General features: G+C 45.7%; 1 protein-coding gene across 5 annotated transcripts in view; it reads left to right on the top strand.

Moving 5' to 3' along the window:
- The first annotated feature begins 413 nt into the window (after nt 1-413).
- Nucleotides 414-21,855, top strand: part of RCBTB1 (RCC1 and BTB domain containing protein 1) — a 62,435-nt gene continuing 40,993 nt past the window's right edge. The window contains exons 1-2 of one of the 5 annotated variants that reach the window (XM_005287123.5): nt 18,191-18,330; nt 19,858-19,960. In XM_005287123.5, the coding sequence (XP_005287180.1) occupies nt 19,952-19,960 (9 nt within the window). In that variant the 5' untranslated portion in view covers nt 18,191-18,330; nt 19,858-19,951. Of the gene's footprint in view, nt 437-14,234; nt 14,487-15,654; nt 15,888-18,190; nt 18,331-19,857; nt 19,961-21,855 lie in introns of those variants that run through there. The other 4 variants (XM_065593824.1, XM_042842736.2, XM_065593844.1 and 1 more) reach the window with 4 other exon arrangements.

Below are 21,855 nucleotides of genomic sequence, written 5' to 3'. Positions count from 1 at the left end.
ATGTAAATAGGGGTTTTAAAAATCTCCACCATTTCCCCCTCAAAGACCACAATCTTCCCACTCAAAACTTGTTTTCCCTAGGAAATTTTATCATGCTTCATCATGAACACAGGGAGCTGAATTAGATAATACAATGCCAACCATGACTGGTCAGGACAAAAAGAGAAGCTGTGTTCATATCTCATCTAATTATGCTGGTGTGAAGGTATAAGGGATACCATTCCTCTGGGGTCAGAGGCCTGCAGCTGACAGGCTGGCTGATTAGTTCTGCTGCTGCACCTGAGAAAAAGAGCTGGCACTTAATTGGCTGATCTTCATAGAAGAAGGCAGCAGGAAATGGAGAAAGAAACAGCAATTCCCCCCAGAAAGCTAAGGGGCTAGTTGCTATGCACCTAATGGGCTGCTGCTAGAGCAACTGTATCTCTAGGGCTTGGAGGTAAGGGCCATAAAATTTGGGTTGATGAACTTACTGGTGTGAGGGGTGGAGGTGGGGAAGGGACTATTCAGCCTGCACAGCCTTTGAAGGAAGAGTTTGCCTTTGCTAGGCAGGCTTGAAATGAGGGAGGGGGGAAACAATTAACTTTGGAAACTGCTTACCTGGATTCTGTGACAGAGCTTCAGACAGAATTACCCCAGGGAGTGAGCTGGCTCAGTAAGCGCAAAACCTGGTCCAGTAGGAAGAGGTGCTATAAGATAGGCCACAATACTTTACAGCAGGAACCAGGGTTTACCCACAGTTAGCTGACATGATGCTGAACTCACTGTGCCCTGACTTATAAATTAAGCAATCAGCATCATACTTGCTAACTTGACTCTTTGTGATTGTGTTTTAACATGACAACATTTCCTAGTAAAGACCAGCTGTTTGCAAGATTCCATTGTTACCCACCCCTAGATATATTCTGTTGAGGTTAGTGTTGAGTTACATTGATTGGATGACATGAGGAAGCCTGTATCGCCACTGCTTGTGTCTCCTCCGCGGCTAAACAGACCGCCTCATTTTTTCAGAATTGTCAATTTATCACATTTAGTCAGTATGAAATTCAGGCACAAAGGAGATGGGGAAATTTTAGCAATATTCTAATATGCACTTCTTATACATCATCAAAGCTTTGCATGGTACTTCATAGCCAGATAAAATTATAGGTACCAGCTGGCTCCTCTGAGTCCCATTTTAAATCCCAATGAACAGTTTGAGTGCCAAGGCTCCTTAGATTTATGTGAGTTATAAACTGAGGGCTGGATCCTCTTGTCCTAAATACAAACCAGACCTAAGCTGAACTCAGCGTCGGCTCCAGGCACCAGCGCAGCAAGCGTGTGCCTGGGGCGGCAAGCCGCGGGGGGCGGCCTGCCGGTCCCTGTGAGAGCGGCAGTCAGGCTGCCTTTGGCGGCATGCCTGCAGGAGGTCCGCCAGTCCCGCGGTTTTGGCAGCAATTCTGCGGCAGGGACTCCAAAGGCGCAACACTGGCAGACCTCCTGCCAAATCCACGTTACCAGCGGACCGCCTGCAGGTGCGCCGCCTGACTGCCCTGCTTGGGGCGGCAAAAAAACATAGAGCCGCACCTGGCTGAACAGAAAGCATTCCAACCAGATGGTAGGTGGGTCCTATTTCAGGCTTAGTCCAAACTCATGTACAGCTCCTAAAAACACAGAGCCTTTCCGATGTGCTCCATGAGACTATGAAAGCTAAACGTACTTCAGTCCTATTTCCACTTTGAGGCCCTAGGAAATTGCCAAAGGATCCACAGAGATGCCTTGCCTAGGGCTAGCCTGGAATACATCATAGGCTCTACTATGTGTTGGTACTAAAATCAAATGGTGTGCATTTTTTGGAAAATGATTGCCTGTTGATATAATGGCATGATCAACAGCTTGAGCACATCCCTTTGAATTCTGAGGCCATGTCTACACTACAGAGTTAAGTCGACTTAAGTTATGGCGACGATCATAAACCGCTATAATTACATCACTTGTGCATGTTCACTCAATGCTCCTTGTGATGGCGGAGCACATCCACAGGTGGTGCTCTAGCACCAACAGAGAGCAGAGCACCGTGGGTAGCTATCCCACTGCCAATCGCCACTTTCTCCCGTTAGGACTTCTGGGTCTGGATCGCAGTGCATCTTGGGGGTGGGATCACCATCCCATGATGCAATTTTCTCCATCCCATAATTCTAAGGGCTTCCAATTGCATTTCACACTGTTTTTCAACTGCCCCTGTAAACCTTATACCCACCATCTCTGCCTTAAAGCATGGATCCTGCACAGCTCACCAGTCTTGGGATAAGTGTTATCAGGGCCAGCTCTAACTTTTTTGCCGCCCCAGGCAAAAAAGAAGAGCGCCACCCCGCCGTAACACCCCCCCCCCGATTGCCGTGCCGGGTCGCCCAAAACCCCCGGAGCGCCGGGCCGCCCGTCCCCCCCGAGCACCATGCTGGGCCGCCCGTCCCCACCGAGCGCCTCGCCGGGCCGCCCAAACCCCCGCCCCCCCGAGCACCTTGCCGGGCTGCCCAGACCCTCGGAGCGCTGCGCCGGGCCGGCCAAACCCCCGCCCCCTCCCCCCCCAAGCGCCGGGCCGGGCCGCCCAAACCCCCGAGCGCCGCACCAGGCCGCCCAAACCCCTGCCCCGCCCCCCTCCCCCCCCCCCGAAGCACCATGCTGGGCCGCCCAAACCCCCGGAGTGCTGCGCCGCACTGGGCTGGGCCGGGCCGCACCGCCCAACCCCCCCCCCCAGCGCCACGCCGCCGAAGACCCCCCCAGCACCACGCCACTGAAACAAAAAAAAACCCTCGAGCGCCACCCTGCAAACAAAAACAAAAACACCACGAGCACCCCCTGCCACCCCAACATTGGCCGCCCCTTATAAGGTGCCGCCCCAAGCACATGCTTGGTCGGCTGGTGCCTGGAGCCGGCCCTGAGTGTTATGAACACAATGCGACTGATCCTGCAGTATTTCATGAGCTGAGAATCTGAGCAGGAATCTGTGCTGCCTGCCGTGCTGTGTACTATGGAAAGAAACAATTCAAGATTGATGTTGGCATTTATGGAGCAGCAGCTGCACACAGTGGACCGTGGTTACTGGGCTCAGGAAATAAGCACTGAGTGGTGGAATCAGATTGTGATGCAGGTATGGGATGATGAGCAGTGGCTGCAAAATGTTTGTAGGCACAAAGCCATCTTCCTTGAACATTCTGCGGAGCTCACCTCTGCCTTGTGTCACAAGGACACCAAAATGAGAGCTGCCCTAACAGTGGGAAAGCATGTGCTGATCGCTGTGTGGAAGCTGGCAACTCCAGACTGCTACCAGTCAGTTGTGAATCAGTTTGGAGTTGGGAAGTCCACCATGGGGGTTGCCGTGATACAAGTTTGTAGGGCTATTAATCACCTCTTCCTATGAAGGACTGTGACTCTGGGCAATGTGTGGGAAATAGTGGATGGCTTTGTGGCAATGGGATTCCCTAACTGCGGTGGGGAGATAGATAGCACGCATATCCCAATTTTGGCCCAGACCATCTTGTAATGGAGTACATCAGCAGAAAGGGCTACTTCTCCATAGTCTTGCAGGCACTGGTGGATCACCAGGGTCATTTCACTGACATCAATGCGAGGTGCCAGGGAAAGTGCATGACACACACATCTTCAGGAACATGAGCCTGTATAGAAAGCTGCATGCAGGGACTTTCTTTCCAGACCAGAGGATTCCAATAGGGGATGTGGCAATCCTAGTGATCCTGGGAGACCCAGCCTACCCCTTACTCCTGTGGCGCATGAAGCCATACACCAGAAATCTTGATAGCAGGCTCAGCAGGTGTAGAATCACTGTAGAATGTGAGTTTGGCAGATTAAAGGGTAGGTGGCGCTACCTTTTTGGCAGACATCAATGAGGAAATTATTCCCATGGTCATAGCAGGCTGCTGTGCTCTGAATAATATTTGTGAAGCCAAGGGGGAAAAGTTTCCGCAGGGGTGGAACATTGAGGTGGGCTACCTGGCAGCTGGTTTTGAGCAGCCAGACACTAGAGCTATTAGAGGGGCTCAATGGGGGGCTAGTCAAATCAAAGGACTTTGAAGCAGCATTTTGACCATGAGCCCCAGTAATGCATTCTTCTGCAATGAATTGAGCCAGGCATTATTTACTTGCCACATTGAATGTCTCCTGTAATGATTCCTGCTGAGTGTTAATTGTAGTTGGCAAATGTGCCGATTGCCACTGTGTATGAATTTCTGTTGCAACCACACTGTGTAGGTGACAAATAATCACTGTCTTTGTAAGACTAAATTTTTGTTAAACATCAATACACAGATCATGGACGACAGATGGAGCCCCCCTGTGGGGAGGCTATCTGCCCCTTCCTCCCATGCCCTCCCCATGGCCGGAGCCACAAGCTCCTTCCCCCGCCTGAAGAGGCCCCTCACCCCGGCCGCAGGACCCCCGGGCTGGCTGAAATCCTGAACCCCTCCACCTGCCAGGAGGAGCCTTGGACCACTTGCACCCCCCTCCCCCCGCCCGGATGAGCCCCTGGCTGTCTGAAGCCCGAGCCTCCTCCCACCCCGCATGAAGGAGCCCTGGTTTGGCCGAAGCCCTGAGCCTTCCCCCTCCCTGACCTAGAGGAGCCCAGGGCTGGCCAAAGCCGTGTCATGCCTCCCCCTTCGCGGACCCAACTCGCCCAGGGGAAAAGTGTCTGTAGAAGATACTTTTGATATGCCCCATGCAGGTTCTGGGGCAGTTAAGGAGGTAGTATGTGACTCCTCTACCACCCTGGAACCTGCATGGGGTATAATAAAGCAAAAACTTTGCCGCCAAACCCTGCAACCAGAGATCCAGCAGTTATGACAGCACTAGGGGAAGCAGAGCCTCCCCTGGCCTATTATACCCACTGCCCATGACACAGATTAACATTTCTTACAAGGGACATGACAGTGAGCAGCACTCTCTGAAGTGAGGAACTCACAGCTGTGTGTAAGTCCAGCTGTCGTTATGGAAAATGTCCCTAGGGGTGGAGTGCAAGAGGTACTGTGACAGGCTGGGAATGTGAGAGGAATGTGTAAGGGGAGTTTGGGGAGGACAAGGAAGGCAGTTCTGTATGGGATGCACGGGGAGTTGAGCATGCATGTGTTCCACCTGCAGCACAAACAGGGACCTCAGCAGCTCTATTTAGTCCTCCATGAGCTTTATTATTCACTCCTGCCCTGTATTATCTGCTCCTGGCCCAGTCTCTTCTCCTGGCTATCCATTTCTTGTTTATTGCCTCTCTCCATGCTCTGTGCTCACTATCAGCCTGATCTGATGATTGCAGCACTTTGCAAAACATGTCCTCCTTACTTCTCGTTCGCCCCCTTATCTGATGGAGGCACTCTGCTGGTGTGTAGGAGATGGCCTTCAAGGGCACATCTGCAGAAGCAAAAGAAACAATACACAGAGTCGGTATTGTGTGTGCACTCATAGTCTTGAATCATAAGAGTTATATACACCTCTTTCTCACTTTCCCTTGGCAAGCATGCAGCATGGCCAGAGGACTAAATATGTTGAGTTCAGCCTTGGGGGTGGGGGTGGTGCAAAACGGGACAAAGGGTCTGAGTAGTTTCAGAAGGGGATCAGTAAAAAGGCTTATGGACACTATGCTGAATACTGGCACAATTTTACGTAGGTGGGGGTGATCAAAGCTGAAATCACACTACTGAGGGTAACTGAAAATGCAAGGGTGCATTTCCTGCATGTGAGCAGCTTCAGACCGGTCCGTATGCTGCTTTGGTTCCTCCAGAAGTAATTGCTGATTGGCGTGGCAACATTTCCTACAACCGGGGAAGAAACAAAGCAACTCTGCTAAGCAGTCTTCAGCAGAGGATTGCAGAGTATCTGCAAGAAAGTTTCCTAGCGATCTCTATAGAGAGGATTCCCAGGAGATCTCGGTGTCCATTAACAAACTTTTCCACAGGGCTCTGCTGTGTAGCTGCATAGGGGAATGTGAAACAGATGCAAACAGTACTTAATGTTGTTAACTTTTCAATCCTTTCTCCCATGTGCACCATGTAACCAAATAAAGGATACCTTTACCTCATGTAACCATGCACTATCAAAGAAAACAAAGAGTACTTACTGGAGCTCCCCTCCCTGCTTCAGGCATGCCAGAGCCAGACTGCTGGGACTGGCTAGACCCCTCTGGAGTCACAAAGAGATCCTGGCTCGGCTCGCCTCGCCACACCACCAGACAAGCCTGTTGCCTGTCCCACATCCTCCTCCAACTTGACTTCCTCATCGATCACTTCGTCCCTGGGGTTGACTCTGCTGGCCACTGCCTCCGGTCCCCCCCCCAAGTATCCACAGGGCTCTTGGCTGTGGAGGTAGGGTTGCTGCTGAGGATGGTATGCAGCTCTTTGTAGAAGTGGCATATTTTTGGCACAACACCAGAGCAACGGTTGGCCTCCTTTGCCTTCTGGTACATCAGCCTCAGCTCCTTGATCTTAGCATGGAACTGCTTCATGTCCCTTTCATGCCCCTTCTCATTTATGCCACAAGCAATCCGTTCCTCAGTGTCAAAGTTCCTATGGCTGTATCGGAGCTGTGACTGCTCCGCCTCTTCTCCCAACAGATCCAGCAACTCCAATGTACTCCACATGGGAGCCCATTTGCTGCAGAAAGTCGGCATGGTCAGCTGGGACGATGTGATGTGAGCTGTCCACGCTGAATAAACCGGAAGTGGAATTTCAAAAATTCCTGGGACTTTAAAGGCGGGAGAGGCACGTGCCTGTATACCTGGCTATAGGGCAGCAGAATAGAAACTGCTTACCAGAGTGGTCATGATGGGAATTGTGGGACACTTCCTGGAGGCCACTTAGGGCGACATAAGCAAGCACAGTGGTCACTCTGACACTGCTTCGCTCTAACTTTGTTAGAAAAAGATCTATGCCGCTAGTTGAGGTGGTTTTATTATGTTGGCGTAGCAGGACAGTTAAATCAGTGGGAGGAACATCGTTATGCATACACCTCCAATGTTTTGTCGACAAAACTGTGTAGTGTGGACAAGGCCTAAGTCTACAATACAACAGTGAAGTCTGTGCAGGCAGAATCCTGTGTGCATGCAAAGCTCACTGCAGGACTGGCACCTAAATTTGATAAATAGGAAGGGAGGCATCACATCAGAGCTATAAAAATGGAGAATTGATTACACTCTGGTCTGGCTTCTACAGGGAAATCAAGAACAATTAGTGGCTTTTTGATCTGTTTTTATTTAATTAAGTTTAAAAGCCATTATTTACGGATCATGTTTATTTCTTTACTAAATGTTTGTATAGGTGTGAGGCTTGTTGTGTCTGTCAGAGACAAATATAATTGGCTACAGCCTGGCAGGGGTTATGTAAATTTTTCCTTCAAATCACTGCTAATGTACTTCAATTGGGATCCCAAATACTAGTGTACAGTCCCAGTCCCTCCCGAAAAGAGGCTGATAATCATGCAGTGGTTTTGGATGTGGACTAGGATAAAAACACCAGATTAATTTCTGATGTGCTTCATTAGGATCTGACTCTAATTTAATCTCCGTTATACCAAGCTCTTCACTATGGCTAGGACACACCCTAGTTTTACAGGAATAAAAAACCTATCCCACTCAAATCTAGATCCTGGGTTTATTTGCCACACTTTAAGCTCTTCTGGGAGAAGCTTTGTGTATATGACAAAGTGCAAATATTCAGCAGCAGAAAATAGCAGATTAAAAAGGGATAAAACATTTCAGTTATCCTGTGTGTGACCAAAAAGCATGGGAGCAGAAAAAGAAATAAATTCTTGGAGCTATAGAGTAAGGATGGCAATGAGGCTAGAAGAGCAATTTAGGAAGCAAGCATAATCTTGTAAATTGTCCCTTTCTGAAAGAGTCTGTCTTTTTGTTATAAATTTGTACAGTGCCTAGCACAATGGAGCATGGGCTCTGCTGCTTTACAAATAATAGTAAGTAGGCTGTGTCCTTTTCTCTTGGAGGTGGAACTTGCCAAGTTTAGACTGTTGCAGTGCACTCTATATGGCAGAACCTGGTCTTGGAGACCTTCACGATATGCTACAACATCCAGCTACTTTCCCTAGGGAAGAGGGTTTGATTGGGGGTTAACTGAGGGATGCAAAAGGCTGGGCTGAGAGGAGGGAGGAGCGAGGGCACTGCAGGCTCGGGCGGGGGGGTGGAGTGGGAGCAGGGCCTGTGGCAGAGCCAGGGGTTGAGCAGTGAGCACCCCCAGCACACAGGAAAGTTGGCGCCTGTAGCTCCAGCCCTGGAGTCGGTGCCCATACAAGGAGCTGCATATTAACTTCTGAAGAGCCGCATGTGGCTCTGGAGCCACAGATTGGCCACCCCTGATCTAGACCCATTCCTGACAGGTGTTTGTCTAACCTGCTCTTAAAAATCTCCAATGATGGAGATTCCACAACCTCCCTAGGCAATTTATTCCAGTGCTTAACCACCCTGACAGTTAGGAAATTTTTCCTAATGTCCAACCTAAACCTCCTTTGCTGCAATTTAAGCCCACTGCTTCTTGTCTTATCCTCAGAGGTTAAGAACAATTTTTCTCCCTCCTCCTTGTAACAACCTTTTACCTGAAACCTGTTATCATGTCTCCTCTTAGTCTTCTCTTTTCCAGACTAAACAAACCCCATTTTTTTCAATCTTCCCTCATAGGTCATGTTTTCTTTCTCTTCTCCGGACTCTCTCCAATTTGTCCACATCTTTCCTGAAATGTGGTGCCCAGAACTGGACACAATACTCTAGTTGAGGCCTAATCAGCGCAGAGCAGAGCAGAATAATTACTTCTAGTGTCTTGATTACAACACTCCTGCAAATACATCCCAGAATGATGTTCGCTTTTTTGCAACAGTGTTACACTGTTGACTCATATTTAGCCTGTGATCCACTATGACCCCCAGATCCCTTTCCACAGTACTCCATCCTAGGCAGTCATTTCCCATTTTGTATGTGTGCAACTGATTGTTCCTTCCTAAATGGAGTACTTTGCATTTGTCCTTATTGAATTTCATCCTATTTACTTCACACTATTTCTCCAGTTTGTCTGCATCATTTTGAAATTTAATTAGGGTTGTCAATTAATCGCAGTTAACTCATGCAATTAACTCAAAAAAATTAATCGCAATTAATCGCACTTATAACAACAGAATACCAATTGAAATTTTTGGATGTTTTCCTACATTTTCAATATTGATTTCAATTACAACACAAAATACAAAGTGTACAATGATCACTTTATATTATTATTTTTTATTACACATATATGTACTGTAAAAATGATAAACAAAAGAAATAGTATTTTTCAATTCACCTCATACAAGTACTGAAGTGCAATCTCTTTATCGTGAAAGTGTAACTTACAAATGCAGATTTATTTATTTTTGGTTACATAACTGCACTCAAAAACAAAACAGTGTAAAACTTTAGAGCCTACAAGTCCACTCAGTCCTACTTCTTATTCTGTCAATCACTAAGACAAACAAATTTGTTTACTTTGACGGGAGATACTGCTGCCTGCTTCTTATTTACGTCACCAGAAAGTGAGAACAGGCATTCACATGGCACTCTTGTAGCTGGCGTTGGAAGGTATTTATGTGCCAGATATGCTAAACATTTGTATGTCCCTTCATGCTTTGGCCACCATTGTAGAGGACATGCTTCCATGCTGATGATACTCGTTTTTTTTTTTTTTTTTTAAAGTTAATTAAATTTGTGACTGAACTCTTTTGGGGGAGAATTGTATGTCTCCTACTCTGTTTTAGCTGCAGTCTGCATTTATTTCATGTTATAGCAGTCTCGGTTGATGACCCAGTCAGCACATGTTCGTTTTAATAACACTTTCACAGCAGATTTGACAGAATGCAAAGAAGGTACCAATATGAGTATGACAGTGTACCCAATAAGGCTTCATGGGAATATGCTTATGAATGTATATATGATATAACTGGAATATGTTTTATGCTACATATGCCATGTAACATATCTATGTAAAGGTTATGATATACTGAATATATTCTTCCTATTTGTATGCATATATCATTTTTGTACTTGAAGTTCTGAATATTGGCTATATATTTGCTTAATAGCCTTAGTAAAACATTTAGTCAGCTTCTTGAGAAAGGAATGTGCAAATTAAGTGCCCAATCAAGAACCACTTACGCCAACAATGAACTCGAAGATGCCAGTCCACATCGGAGCTTTCCCAGGAATGTGGCTTGGCTGGTAAGAAACTCAGTCATGCATGGACATGTGACTTGCCCATGTGACTCCAAAACTCCATCTTGGAGCTGGACTTTGCATAGGAGAGAGGAGGGGGTCTCCACCCACAAGAAAAAGTCTACTTAAACCCCTGGGAGACCCCTCCATTTTGTCTTCAGCTGGCTAAAGAAAGAGCCTCTCCACCCCCAAGGATACCTGAAAGAAACTGGAACAAAGGTCAGTAGCTACAGGGGGTGTGAGTGATTGCTGGACCCAGACTAGAAGGAGACTAGTCTGTAAAAGGAAGCTTACTGGAACTGGTGAGGTTTTATCTGTATTCACTTTTCTTAGAGACTGGCGTGTTCTATTTTATTTTACTTGGTAATTCATTTTGTTCTGTCTGCTACTACTTGGAACCACTTAAATCCTACTTTCTGTATTTAATAAAATCACTTTTTACTTATTAATTAACCCAGAGTATGTATTAATAACTGGGGGAGGGGGCAAATAACTGTGCATATCTCTCTATCGGTGTTACAGGGGGTGAACAATTTATGAGTTTACCCTGTATAAGCCTTATACAGGGTAAAACAGATTTATTTGGGGGTTTAGACACCATTGGGAGTTGAGCATCTGAGTGTTAAAGACAGGAACACTTCTGTAAGTTGCTTTCAGTTAAGTCTGCAGCTTTGGGGCACGTGGTTCAGTCCCTGGGTCTGTGTTGGAGCAGACTGGTGTGTCTGGCTCAACAAGACAGGGTGCTGGATTCCCAGGCTGGCAGGGAAAGCAGGGGCAGAAGTAGTCTTGGCACATCAGTTGGCAGTTCCCAAGGAGGTTTCTGTGATCCAACCTGTCACAATGAGATTTCTAAAAATAGCTACAGCACTCGACCCAAGGTTTAAGAATCTGAAGTGGCATCCAAAATCTGAGGGGGACGAGGTGTGGTGCATGCTTTCAGAAGTCTTAAAAGAGCAACACTCTGATGTGGAAACTACAGAAAATCAACCTTCTGCTGGTGGCAGCTGATTCAGATGATGAAAATGAACATGTCGGTCTGCTCTGCTCCAGATCGTTATCAAGCAGAACCCATCATCAGCATGAAACCATGTCCTCTGGAATAGTGATTGAAGCATGAAGGGACACATGAATGTTTAGCATATCTGGCACGTAAATATCTTGCAACACTGGCTACAACAGTGCCATGTGAACGCTGTTCTCACTTTCAGGTGACATTGTAAACAAAAAGCAGGCAGCAATATCTCCTTCAAATTGTAACCAATCTTGTTTGTCCAAGTGATTTGCTGACCAAGAAGTAGGACTGTGTGGACTTGTAGGCTCTAAAGTTTTACACTGTTTTATTTTTGAATGCAGGTTTTTTTGTACATAATTCTACATTTGTAAATTCAACTTTCATGATAAAGAACTTGCACTACAGTACTTATATGAATTGAAAAATACTATTTCTTTTATCATTTTTACAGTGCAAATATTTGTAATCAAAATAATATAAAGTGAGCACTGTACACTTTGTATTCTGTGATGTAAATGAAATCAATATTGAAAATGTAGGAAAACATCCAAAAATAATTAAAATAACTGGTATTCTATTGTTGTTTAACAGCATGATTAATTTTTTTAATCACGCAATTAATCGTGATTTTTTTAATCACGTGACAACCCTAATTTTAATCCTATCCTCCAAAGCACTTGCAACCCCTTCCAGCTTGGTATCGCCACAAACTTTATAAATTTACTCTTTATACCATTATCTAAATAATTGATGAAGATATTGAACAGAACCAGACACAGAACTCATCCATGAGGGACCCCACTCGTTATGTCCTTCTGGCATGACTGTGAACCACTGATAACTACTCTCTGGGAATGGTTTTCCAACCAGTTTTGCACCCACCTTATAGCAGCTCCATCTAGGTTGCATTTCCCTAGTTTGTTTATGAGAAGGTCATGCGAGACAGTATCAAAAGCTTTACTACAGTCAAGATATACCACGTCTACTGCTTCCCCCTATCCACAAGGCTTGTTACCCCGTCAAAGAAAGCTATCAGGTTTGACACAATTTGTTCTTGCCAAATCCATGCTGACTGTTACTTATCACCTTATTATCTTCTAGGTGTTTGCAAATTGATTGCTTAATTATTTGCTCTATTATTTTTCCGGGTACAGAAGTTAAGCTGACTGGTCTGTAATTCCCTGAGTTGTCCTTATTTCCCTTTCTATAGATAGGCACTATATATGACCATGGCTTTGATTCCTATGTTTATCTATAGCTGTATTGTGCCTAGAATTTCAGACAGATGCAGTCAGATGTTTGAATAAACAAGCAATGGTCAATCCTGCCCTAGTCACTTAATTGTTAATAACACACCATCAAGTTGAATAGATACCCAAATTATAGTGCTTAAGATTTTAGGCAATGTCTACACTACCACTTACGTCGGCAAAATGTATGTCGCTCAGGGGGTGTGAATATTCCACCCCCCTCAGTGACACAAATTACGTCAGCATAAGTGGTAGAGTGCACAGCGCTATGTCAATGGGAGAGCTCTTTCTAGTTTTTCAAATATTTTCTCCCTTTTGCAACAATGTGAGAGAGAACCATAGCAGAAGTATAAAAATAAAGTGCTGTTTTGTCCAAGAATGCTCAACAATATTGTATCATTGTATTAGTTGAACATTTTGACACCTTTATTCTTCAAAGAGATGTTTAGAACAAGGGAAAATCCATAGGCCATCTTCCAACTGCTGGGCAGCTACAGGTATGGGGATGGGTGGGTAGGATGTGTGCTGAACTATGAGATGCAGCAGTGGAGGAGCATGCTACTCAGGATGTAGGGCAGGTGGGAATAGTGAGGTTGCTTGCAGGGAGGGTACCCCTATTTTGCCCCTTTTATAGGACTATTATACATTTTGTACAAAGTTGGCCTTGTGAGGTATCATTTTAAAACAGATTATTTGCTGGCCATTATTGTCCTGGTAAAATGTGTGGCAACATTGTATATACAATTATAAGATTCCACTATATGATATTACTAAACCATGTTCTGGAGGGCAGTCACACACCAGTTCCCTAGAGACAAAAGGCTAATCAACGTCTCAGCCAGGTGTCAACAAGATCACGTGGACCATCATCTGATTCAGTGGCCATTCTTCCACGGGAAAGAGGATGTAGGCAAAAAGTCTACATTTTGACAAAGAAGCACCTTAAGGTTCCTGTCCACACAGACTTTCCCAAGATGATTCTTGTGCAAGACAAAGTGCTCTTAGAGGAGAGGACAGCCACCCCAAATCATCATTCCCTTTCTCTCTACTAATGGCATCAACACTTGAAAGGAAGCAGTACTGGGCTGGGGGGAGATCCTGACTGAAGGATTCAGCCAGTGAAGACTGTTGGAACTTGTGGTGAGAGAGACCTTTGCTTAAAATTCACTTAGCTTGTTAAGTTAGATATTAGTTGCATTTTACCTTTTGATTTCTTAGTTTTTAAGTGATTACAAATAATCTTTCTCTAGTTAATACATTTGTTTTATCTAAACCGGTGTGTTTGGGATAACAGGATTTGTGTATATCATTTTCTATGAATTAAATAATTAACTTTATATGAGCTTGTAGTGTCCAGAAGGTTGCTAGGCAGTACAAGACATCCATTTCTGGGGGAAAGTCTGGGACTGGGAGTTTGCTGGTGTGATTCAAGAGTCGCTGGCTATAGCACTTCTACAATATAGCTGAGTGATTTACATGACCAGGAGTGGTTGCTGTCTGTTAAGCAGTGAGAAAGGCACTCCATGTTGGAGAACTGAGCTGTCCATCAGTCCAGATTGTTCCCTGCATAATGTCACTGGGTTTTTGGTTTTAGAAAACGTTAACTTTCTAAGTAAGCAACCACAATGTTGCTGATGCTATATGATGTTGCTGAGCTCTGCTCAAGGTAGAAGGCTGCTACTTTACCTCTGCAGAGGAAGCCAAGCCGCCTTCAGTCTATTTGCTCTTGCTCACTATGTTTGCATAGCAGCCCCGTGCCCAGGAGGAGCTGTGCGGGGAGCGGGACGGGCGTACAGAAGAGGACGGAGCAGTGCAGCGCGCTTTCCCCACCGCCACTGCAGCAGCGGGGCACAGGGCTGGGCACAGCCAAATGCCGGGAGCTGCTCCAGCCCCGCTCTGCTGCCTGACCGGGGCCGGCTGATGGAGATGGCTGGCGCCTCTCTGGCCCCAGGGCTGCCCCGCGGAGCGTCTGAAGGGCTCCGGAACCTGTAACCACCACCTGGTAGGCACAGCCCCTGCCCCACCCATTCCCCCCCCCCCAGGCTGCCCCCGCACTGCTTCCCTCCCCCCACCCACCGCCCGTCTCCCCCCTGCCTCCGGGTTCACTCCCCAGCCACCGCCCGCCGGGCCCCACCTTCACTCTCTGCCCCCCACCTGCAGCCCCCCCCCCGGTTGCGTCCCGCAGCCATCAAGGAAGTGGGAGCGCCCCTCTCCCCCCCGCCGGGCAGAGTGAGCGGCTAGCGCGGGGGAGGGGCAAGGGTTATGCGCCGGGCACGCGCTGCCCCTGGCCAGCTCGCGGTTCGGCGCTCTTGGTTCCGGCCTCCAGACTACATAACAGCGGCGCCAGCCGGTGTATCACCACAAAGTGCTCCCGCTCCCGTTTCGCTACCATCCACCACAACCCCATCCCTCCCGTTTCGCAACCATCCCCCAGAGGAAGCAGACCGGGAGTGTTTTTCACCACAACCCCATCCCTCCCGTTTCGCAACCATCCCCCCAGAGGAAGCAGACCGGGAGTGTTTTTCACCACAACCCCATCCCTCCCGTTTTGCAACCATCCCCCCAGAGGAAGCAGCCCGGGAGTGTTTTCCACCACAACCCCATCCCTCCTGTTTTGCAACCATCCCTGGACCAGTGACAGGTGCATGAGCAGCCCAGTTCTTGGAACTAAGCAAGGAGAAGCCAGTGGAAAAAATGAAAAGGGGCCACTGTGGTCTCACCTTGGGCTCAGGGGCACGCTCTATACCTACAAACACTACCTCCCCTTTCACAAATGCAATGAAAGCGGCCACTCCGGTCAGGAAGCAGATCGGGATCGTTTTTGACCACATACCCCATCCCCTCCTGATTCGCAACCCCATGGACAGGCGGTAGCAAGTTAACAAACAGTTTACCAAACTGCTACGCTGCGTGGCAGAAACCGCTCCCAGTAGCAAAAGGGGAGGGGAGCACTTTGTGGTGATACACCGGCGGAGAGTGGTTCCGTTACTCTCCTGCTTTAGGCCTGTCAGAACCCGACACCGCCGGCCAATCAGAGCGCAGCGCCTCAGTCTCGTCAGCTTCTGAGGCCGGGGCAAGCACCCAATGGGCGGTGAGAGCGGGCGGGACCTGTCACTGTCCGCGTGAGGCCTGAGAGGAGGAGTTAAGTTCGTTGCACCCGGATCCCGAACGGGGAAAGGGGCGGAGTTTGGTAGCACGTGACGAATGTTGGGTTTCTCGTTCTCTCCCGTCACATGATCTGGACCGGTCGCGGCAGCGTCCCGCACACTCCTAGCCTCCTGCTCCGCGCGCTGCCGGGGTGGCCGCGTCCAGGTGCCTCGTGGGGGGTTCGGGGCAGCAGCGACCCTGCCCCCCGCCGCGGGCCGGCGCTCGGCCGGGCAGGACGCTCCTAGCTCATCTCCAGGTATCCGGCGGGGCTGTGGGCGGCTCCGGCTTCCTGGTGCCGCTCACGGGACCGGCGCAGTGCCGGTGCTAACCCACGGGCGGCCCTGAGCAGGGATATTTACTGGGGGCCCCCCTCTGCACACAACACAAATTAATAGCCACCCCCTCCCCCCCAGAGCTGCTCGGGGCCCTAAGCAGCTGTTTGGTTTGCTTCTGCCTAGCGCTGGCTGTGGCCCGGCCGCTGCTCCAGAGGGCAGGGGGCTGGCTCTGCTCTAGCCGGGAGCGGGCGGAATCAGGCTTCACTCCTGGGGGGGTCGGGGCGAGGGGAAGTTTGGGGTGATGGTGGGGAGAGCGTGGGAATGGGGTGGGGGTAGCTGCTGAGGGCAGAGCCTTTGACCACGGGGTGCTCTGTGTGGGTGCTGACCCCCACCCCGGCTCTATGTGCGGGGCTGGTCGTTGCCTGGTGCCCTGCCTGCAGCTCCCTCCCGGCGTTGGCTGCTCTCCCCAGAGGTGGCTGCATTTCAGTGCTGTTGTGCAGAGAGCCGGTGCAGCGCGCTACGGCTCCCGCGGGCTGGGACCTGATTATTACAGATGATCCGTGCTCCGGAGTGACTCCCGGGCGGGTTGAATGGCCTATGTCTGTCTACCTGGGGGTTTGGGTGGGTTGCTCCCTCTTCCCAAATTTGTGCGGCAGACATGTAAGAGGGGTTGTTTGCTTTGGATCTTTTTGCTGTTTCTTGGATGCTCAAGTAAAACTTAAGAAAAAGGGGAAAGAAAAACATTCCACATATCTTAGTGCTTAAACTCACGGGTGAACAAGCATCTGTTAATGCCCAAGGCTCTCTGCCAGAGACTGTCACAAAAGAAAAGCAAGAACTTGGGTTCGTATGATATAGTTGAACTCAATGAAATTCAAATTGAAATTAAGGCTGACACTCTGCCTAGGGCACTGCAGCTATCCTGCATTGTGTAGCCATTTTAGCATATATGGTATAATCAGGCCATGCACTGTTCTGAGATCTCCCCCATAAATAGAGAATTGTACTACCTTGGAGTGAGTTAAAGATGAAGTGACAGCCTTTACCCTTTCACTGCACTGCAAGACCAAACGTTCTTAGAGTTTGTAATGCTTGTTTGAAGTCCTTGCACTTTTCTGGAATGTGAATGTCTTATGAAATATCTGTTTTTCTGGGGTGTCCTCTGCTTCCCTCATTGAACTTTAAGTACTGTCCTTTCTGTTCTCTCCATCTTCCCACTTTACCTTTCTCTCCATCAAGGACCTCAATTCTTGTACCCTTCTTTCTTCAGAGAACTCCACAGGATTGTTCAGTACTTGCTAATGCATCTTCATAGATGGATGAAATAAATGACTTCTTCACCCTTAAGGGATGACTGTTCTATGACTGCAGTACTCTTAATTTATAAAGGAATAGGCTAGGAATCAAACTGGGATTAGCTGGATGGCACTGCAGAACACTAGTAAGCTAGCTTCTAGCAGAAACCTGAGTAATTCTCCAGTGATTACCTGAAGGAAAGATCAGGAAATACTTAATGTGTCAGAATGCTCTACTAGGGGAATGTTTTCTAAAAGGAGAAGGTACTTCATTCAGTACTGAAGAGAGTAAAGCTGGAAATTAGTCACAGAAAGGTAGTTGACACTAACAACCATGCTATTTTGCTATGATAGTTATATTATTATTTCCAAATTTGAGTAGTAAAGATAATGAAATATGTAATCATTTAGAGTGCTGCTGTTGTATAAGATAATGAAACCATTATATTTACTGTACAGACTCTGCACTGTATTAGCCAGTATAGAAGCATATAACTTTTCCCCCAAAGAGTTCTATAAGAGTGTAAGGTTACAAAAGTCCTGGGAGGTTGTTCCCTTGTTCCTGGTATGCAAGCATCTTAGAATCATAGAAGATTAGGGTTGGAAGAGATCTCAGGAGGTCATCTAGTCCAACCCCCTGCTTAAAGCAGGACCAACACCACCTAAATGATCCCAGCCAGGGCTTTGTCAAGCTGGGCCTTAAAAACCTCTAAGGATGGAGATTCCACCATCATAGGATTCTTACTCTAATCCTATGAGCACAGATGCTTTTTAAATTAAATAAGTGTTTGCTTTCTATAGTGCTGGTACTTAGATGGGTAACATGCTCCAACCTTCTTGAATTTTTCATTTATGCTGGAAGTTTCCTTCACAATAGTTCTCCCACCAGTCTTTTCCCTATCTCTGCTAGCTAAATATTTTTGTTCAGCTCATCCTTCTTTGCTAATAATAGCGGGGCTTGCTTTCTTTCCTGCTCCATGGAAATGGAGAACTAATTTCTTAAGAAATTTGGACTTTGGACATTTCTGCGATAACTCTGTGTCTTCAAGTGACATCTCTGATGTAGTGGTTGTTGACCACCACCTTCCATCTCTTGCAGTCGGGACAAAGTTGTAAAACTTCCACTCAAGTGAGTAATTAAGGTTTTTAGATGCTTTCTAATGTAAACCCTTAGTCTAAGGAACAGGATTTTTTTTTTCATATAAAAGTTTTTGGGATCTTACTTTTAAAGAATCTTAATATAGAAGTGAATGCAGAGATGACCTGTAACATCTGTATCATTATACGCAAAAAGAAGAACAGGAGTACTTGTGGCACCTTAGAGACTAACAAATTTATTAGAGCATAAGCTTTCGTGGACTACAGCCCACTTCTTCGGATGCAGAAGTGGGCTGTAGTCCACGAAAGCTTATGCTCTAATAAATTTGTTAGTCTCTAAGGTGCCACAAGTACTCCTGTTCTTCTTTTTGCGGATACAGACTAACACGGCTGCTACTCTGAAATGTATCATTATAGCTTTCATTGCACATGAAAGGATCCTAACAAATTAAATATATAAAGAGCCTTGTGTCTCCCTCATATTTACACAGCAAAGACTAGGAGAAGTGTGGGGCATGCAAAAGTTTTTGAAGGAATGTAATATAAAAGTGGGGATATTGCACCCTTCTAAACTACAGGTAACCATAAACAGACACCTGTATATTTTGAGAACCAAATCCATCATTGACCCTCTTGGGAAAACAATCCATAGAAGGGACAAACAATAAGTTTAAAATGACTTCCTCTGTGTTTAGCCAAATTGAAATAGATATTGTCTTAGGAGCTGTTTAGGATAATTGGTCTGCTTCAGAAGTAATGATAATTCAGCTAAACAAAAATCAGCATATTGTAGCCATAATACTATAAAAACGTTTGGCATTCGTTGTAGTACTTAAGTACTTTACATAGTTAAAACTGTTAAAACAGTTAACTGTTTAGGGATAATAACCTAGGATCTAATGATGACCCCATTTTATCTATCTTTCTGGCAGTTACTCAAGGCAAATAGTTAGGAATGTTTAATCATTATAAAATTAACAAACTCCTTCCCCAAACTTAGTGGAGGATATTCAAAAATAAAGCAGCAATGTGCAGGGATTTAAACATACCATAAAGGCAGTTACTATGATACAATTGTAAGACCTATGTTAGGGACACACAAGAAAAGAGCCTTAGACCAAACATGTACACTTGGAAAGAGTATAAATTAGTGGTATAGGAGAAATTGAACGCTTTAAAAAATATCTGATTCAAATGTCTAATGCAATCTTTGTGTTCTTATTGCTGTTTCTTTGCGTTTATGTTGCTATTATAAAATTGCAAAAGTAAGAAATGCCAAACATGACACTGACACTCTTTAAGCTTGAATTTTCATGTTTGTTGGTGCATCCCTAAAAATATTACCTTGAAACTTAATTCTTTAAAAAAATTGGTTAAAAGTTTGTTACTGTACTTGCTCTTGAGTCCCCCTGCCAACTCTTGTGGTTTTACAACCAGATTTTCCTGTTTTGGTTTTGTTCTGGTTTTTTAAAATGTTTCTTTCCCCTGTTAATTTATGAAAGACCTATCCATCTAGGAAACTGACTAAAATTCTGATCCTGCAAATTTTTCTCTGCAGATGCAGGGCTTTGCCTGTAGGAACAACTGTTGCAGGATTAGGGTGCAACTGAGGGAAACAGTGGAAGTGGCTATACCCAACAGTACACTAGCAAATGCTCAAAGTAAATACGTTTTAAGAATAGAAATATTTTTCTCTAAACTTGTTCAGTTTGTCCGCTTGGGTGTTACTTATAACGATAGTAAGTACACCATTTTCATGCAGAAGTGTGTTTTAAGTTGATTGTGTCCTTTAAAGCATAATTTAATTAATCTGGATTCTAAAATAATGTTAGGAATAATTTTAAACAATCAGTTGAAAGCATTTTGTAAATATTTCCCTTTATTGACTTTGTAAGGGGATGGAGAGGGAATCCTAAATGATCCTTCTCCACATCCGTGACAATCAGCTTGCAAAATGTTGCTGTGAAAAGCAAACTAATGAGGGGAATTCATGAGCAGTTCAATCTGTTCAATTTTGTTCAATCTGTACAAATCTGGATCCCCCCCCGATGTTAAAGATGGTGGATTTAGCTTTTTTGATGTTTTTACATTTTTTTATTTTCAGTACGATGTGTAAAAGTTCAGCTTTATTCCCCACCAATCTCCTCCTTTTGTTTGATAAACACTTTTGTTCATTTTTCTGTGTTTCAGTGAAGCTGAAATTAATATGGCTCTTTGTTTTTGTCCTTGTTTGAGCACTAGTACATTGGATCATTTCAAAGATGTCATCACAGCCCTGGGAATGGGGTTAATTAATGAATTTATGCTCCCTCTGCTGGCTTGTTCTGTCATAGTGGAACACAAAGCATTGCAGGTCCTGTATACTCTTATTTTAAATTGTTTGTTTGTCAGTGGATCAGATAACAGGAATGAAAATAGATATTTGGAATCCTGAGGACATTGCTCTGAATTATCATTGCTTGCCATCAATTTGATCTTTTGAGAGGGCCTAGAAATGAAAATACTAACTTGTTCATGTGCTATTTTTCCAGGAATACACCTCTACCTCGATATAACGCTGTCCTTGGGAGCCAAAAAATCTTACCGCGTTATAGGTGAACTTGCTTTGATCCGCCGGAGTGCGCAGCCCTGCCCCTCCAGAGCACTGCTTTACCGCGTTATATCAGAATTCGTGTTATATCAGGTTGCGTTATATCGGGGTAGAGGTGTATTTTGGTATAATAATTTTTAAAATGTGCACTTCAGGGATGCTAAATCTGATACAGGGATGAAGTTCAGAATCTTCCTAGATCCTCCTTAAAACAGACCTCTGTCATGATGCCTTCAAATCCTGCCTTGTCTGTTTTCACCTGTTTTGTCTTCTCTTATACTTAGAATATAAGCTCCTCCAGGCAAGGACTGTCTTTGTTATGTTTGTATAGTGTTTAGCACAATGGGCTGAGGCCTCTAGGGGTTACCACAGTGCAAATAAATAATAATCAAATGTTACCTTTCTGATGAAAGTGGACCTGAAAAAAGATAACCAAATAAGGTAGTGTTATCCTGTTCCACAGTTTGTCATAGTATGGATGGATTCTGAAGGATGAACATTCATTCCTACACTTTCATAGCTGTGTAGTTTCCTCTGGGCTGTTCCTGGAAAAATAATAAATGATTTGCACAGAGAGCCTTGCACAGGAATCTGAGGTTATATTTAGAACATGGTGAGGGGTGGGACAAAAATAATATATTGCAAATTGTATAGTTCCTGGAAGGTTTGCTTCACCAACTGTCAGAGAATTCAGAAACTAAGTGGGAGATTGCTTTGATAACAGGTGTAACTATAAGCTAACATCTTTCCAAAACAAGTTTTTATTCCTCCGTATGGAAATTTTCTATTCTCTTTAGAGAGGGAAAGGATGGACCTATGATCAGGTTGGGAATTAATTTTCCTTCGACAACAGAAGCACTTGTAGTGTACAACTAGCAGATTCTAAAACAGTTGGGTGCTATTAAAGCTGACAACGCAGTAGGTCAGATATTGTGAAATAATGAGCTTCAAAGGATGTTTGATTAA

This window comes from Chrysemys picta, chromosome 1 (genome assembly GCF_011386835.1).
Source record: "Chrysemys picta bellii isolate R12L10 chromosome 1, ASM1138683v2, whole genome shotgun sequence".
Lineage (NCBI taxonomy): Eukaryota > Metazoa > Chordata > Testudines > Emydidae > Chrysemys > Chrysemys picta.
The sequence above is the reverse complement of the archived record's forward strand: the minus strand, read 5'-3'. Positions and strand labels throughout refer to the sequence as shown.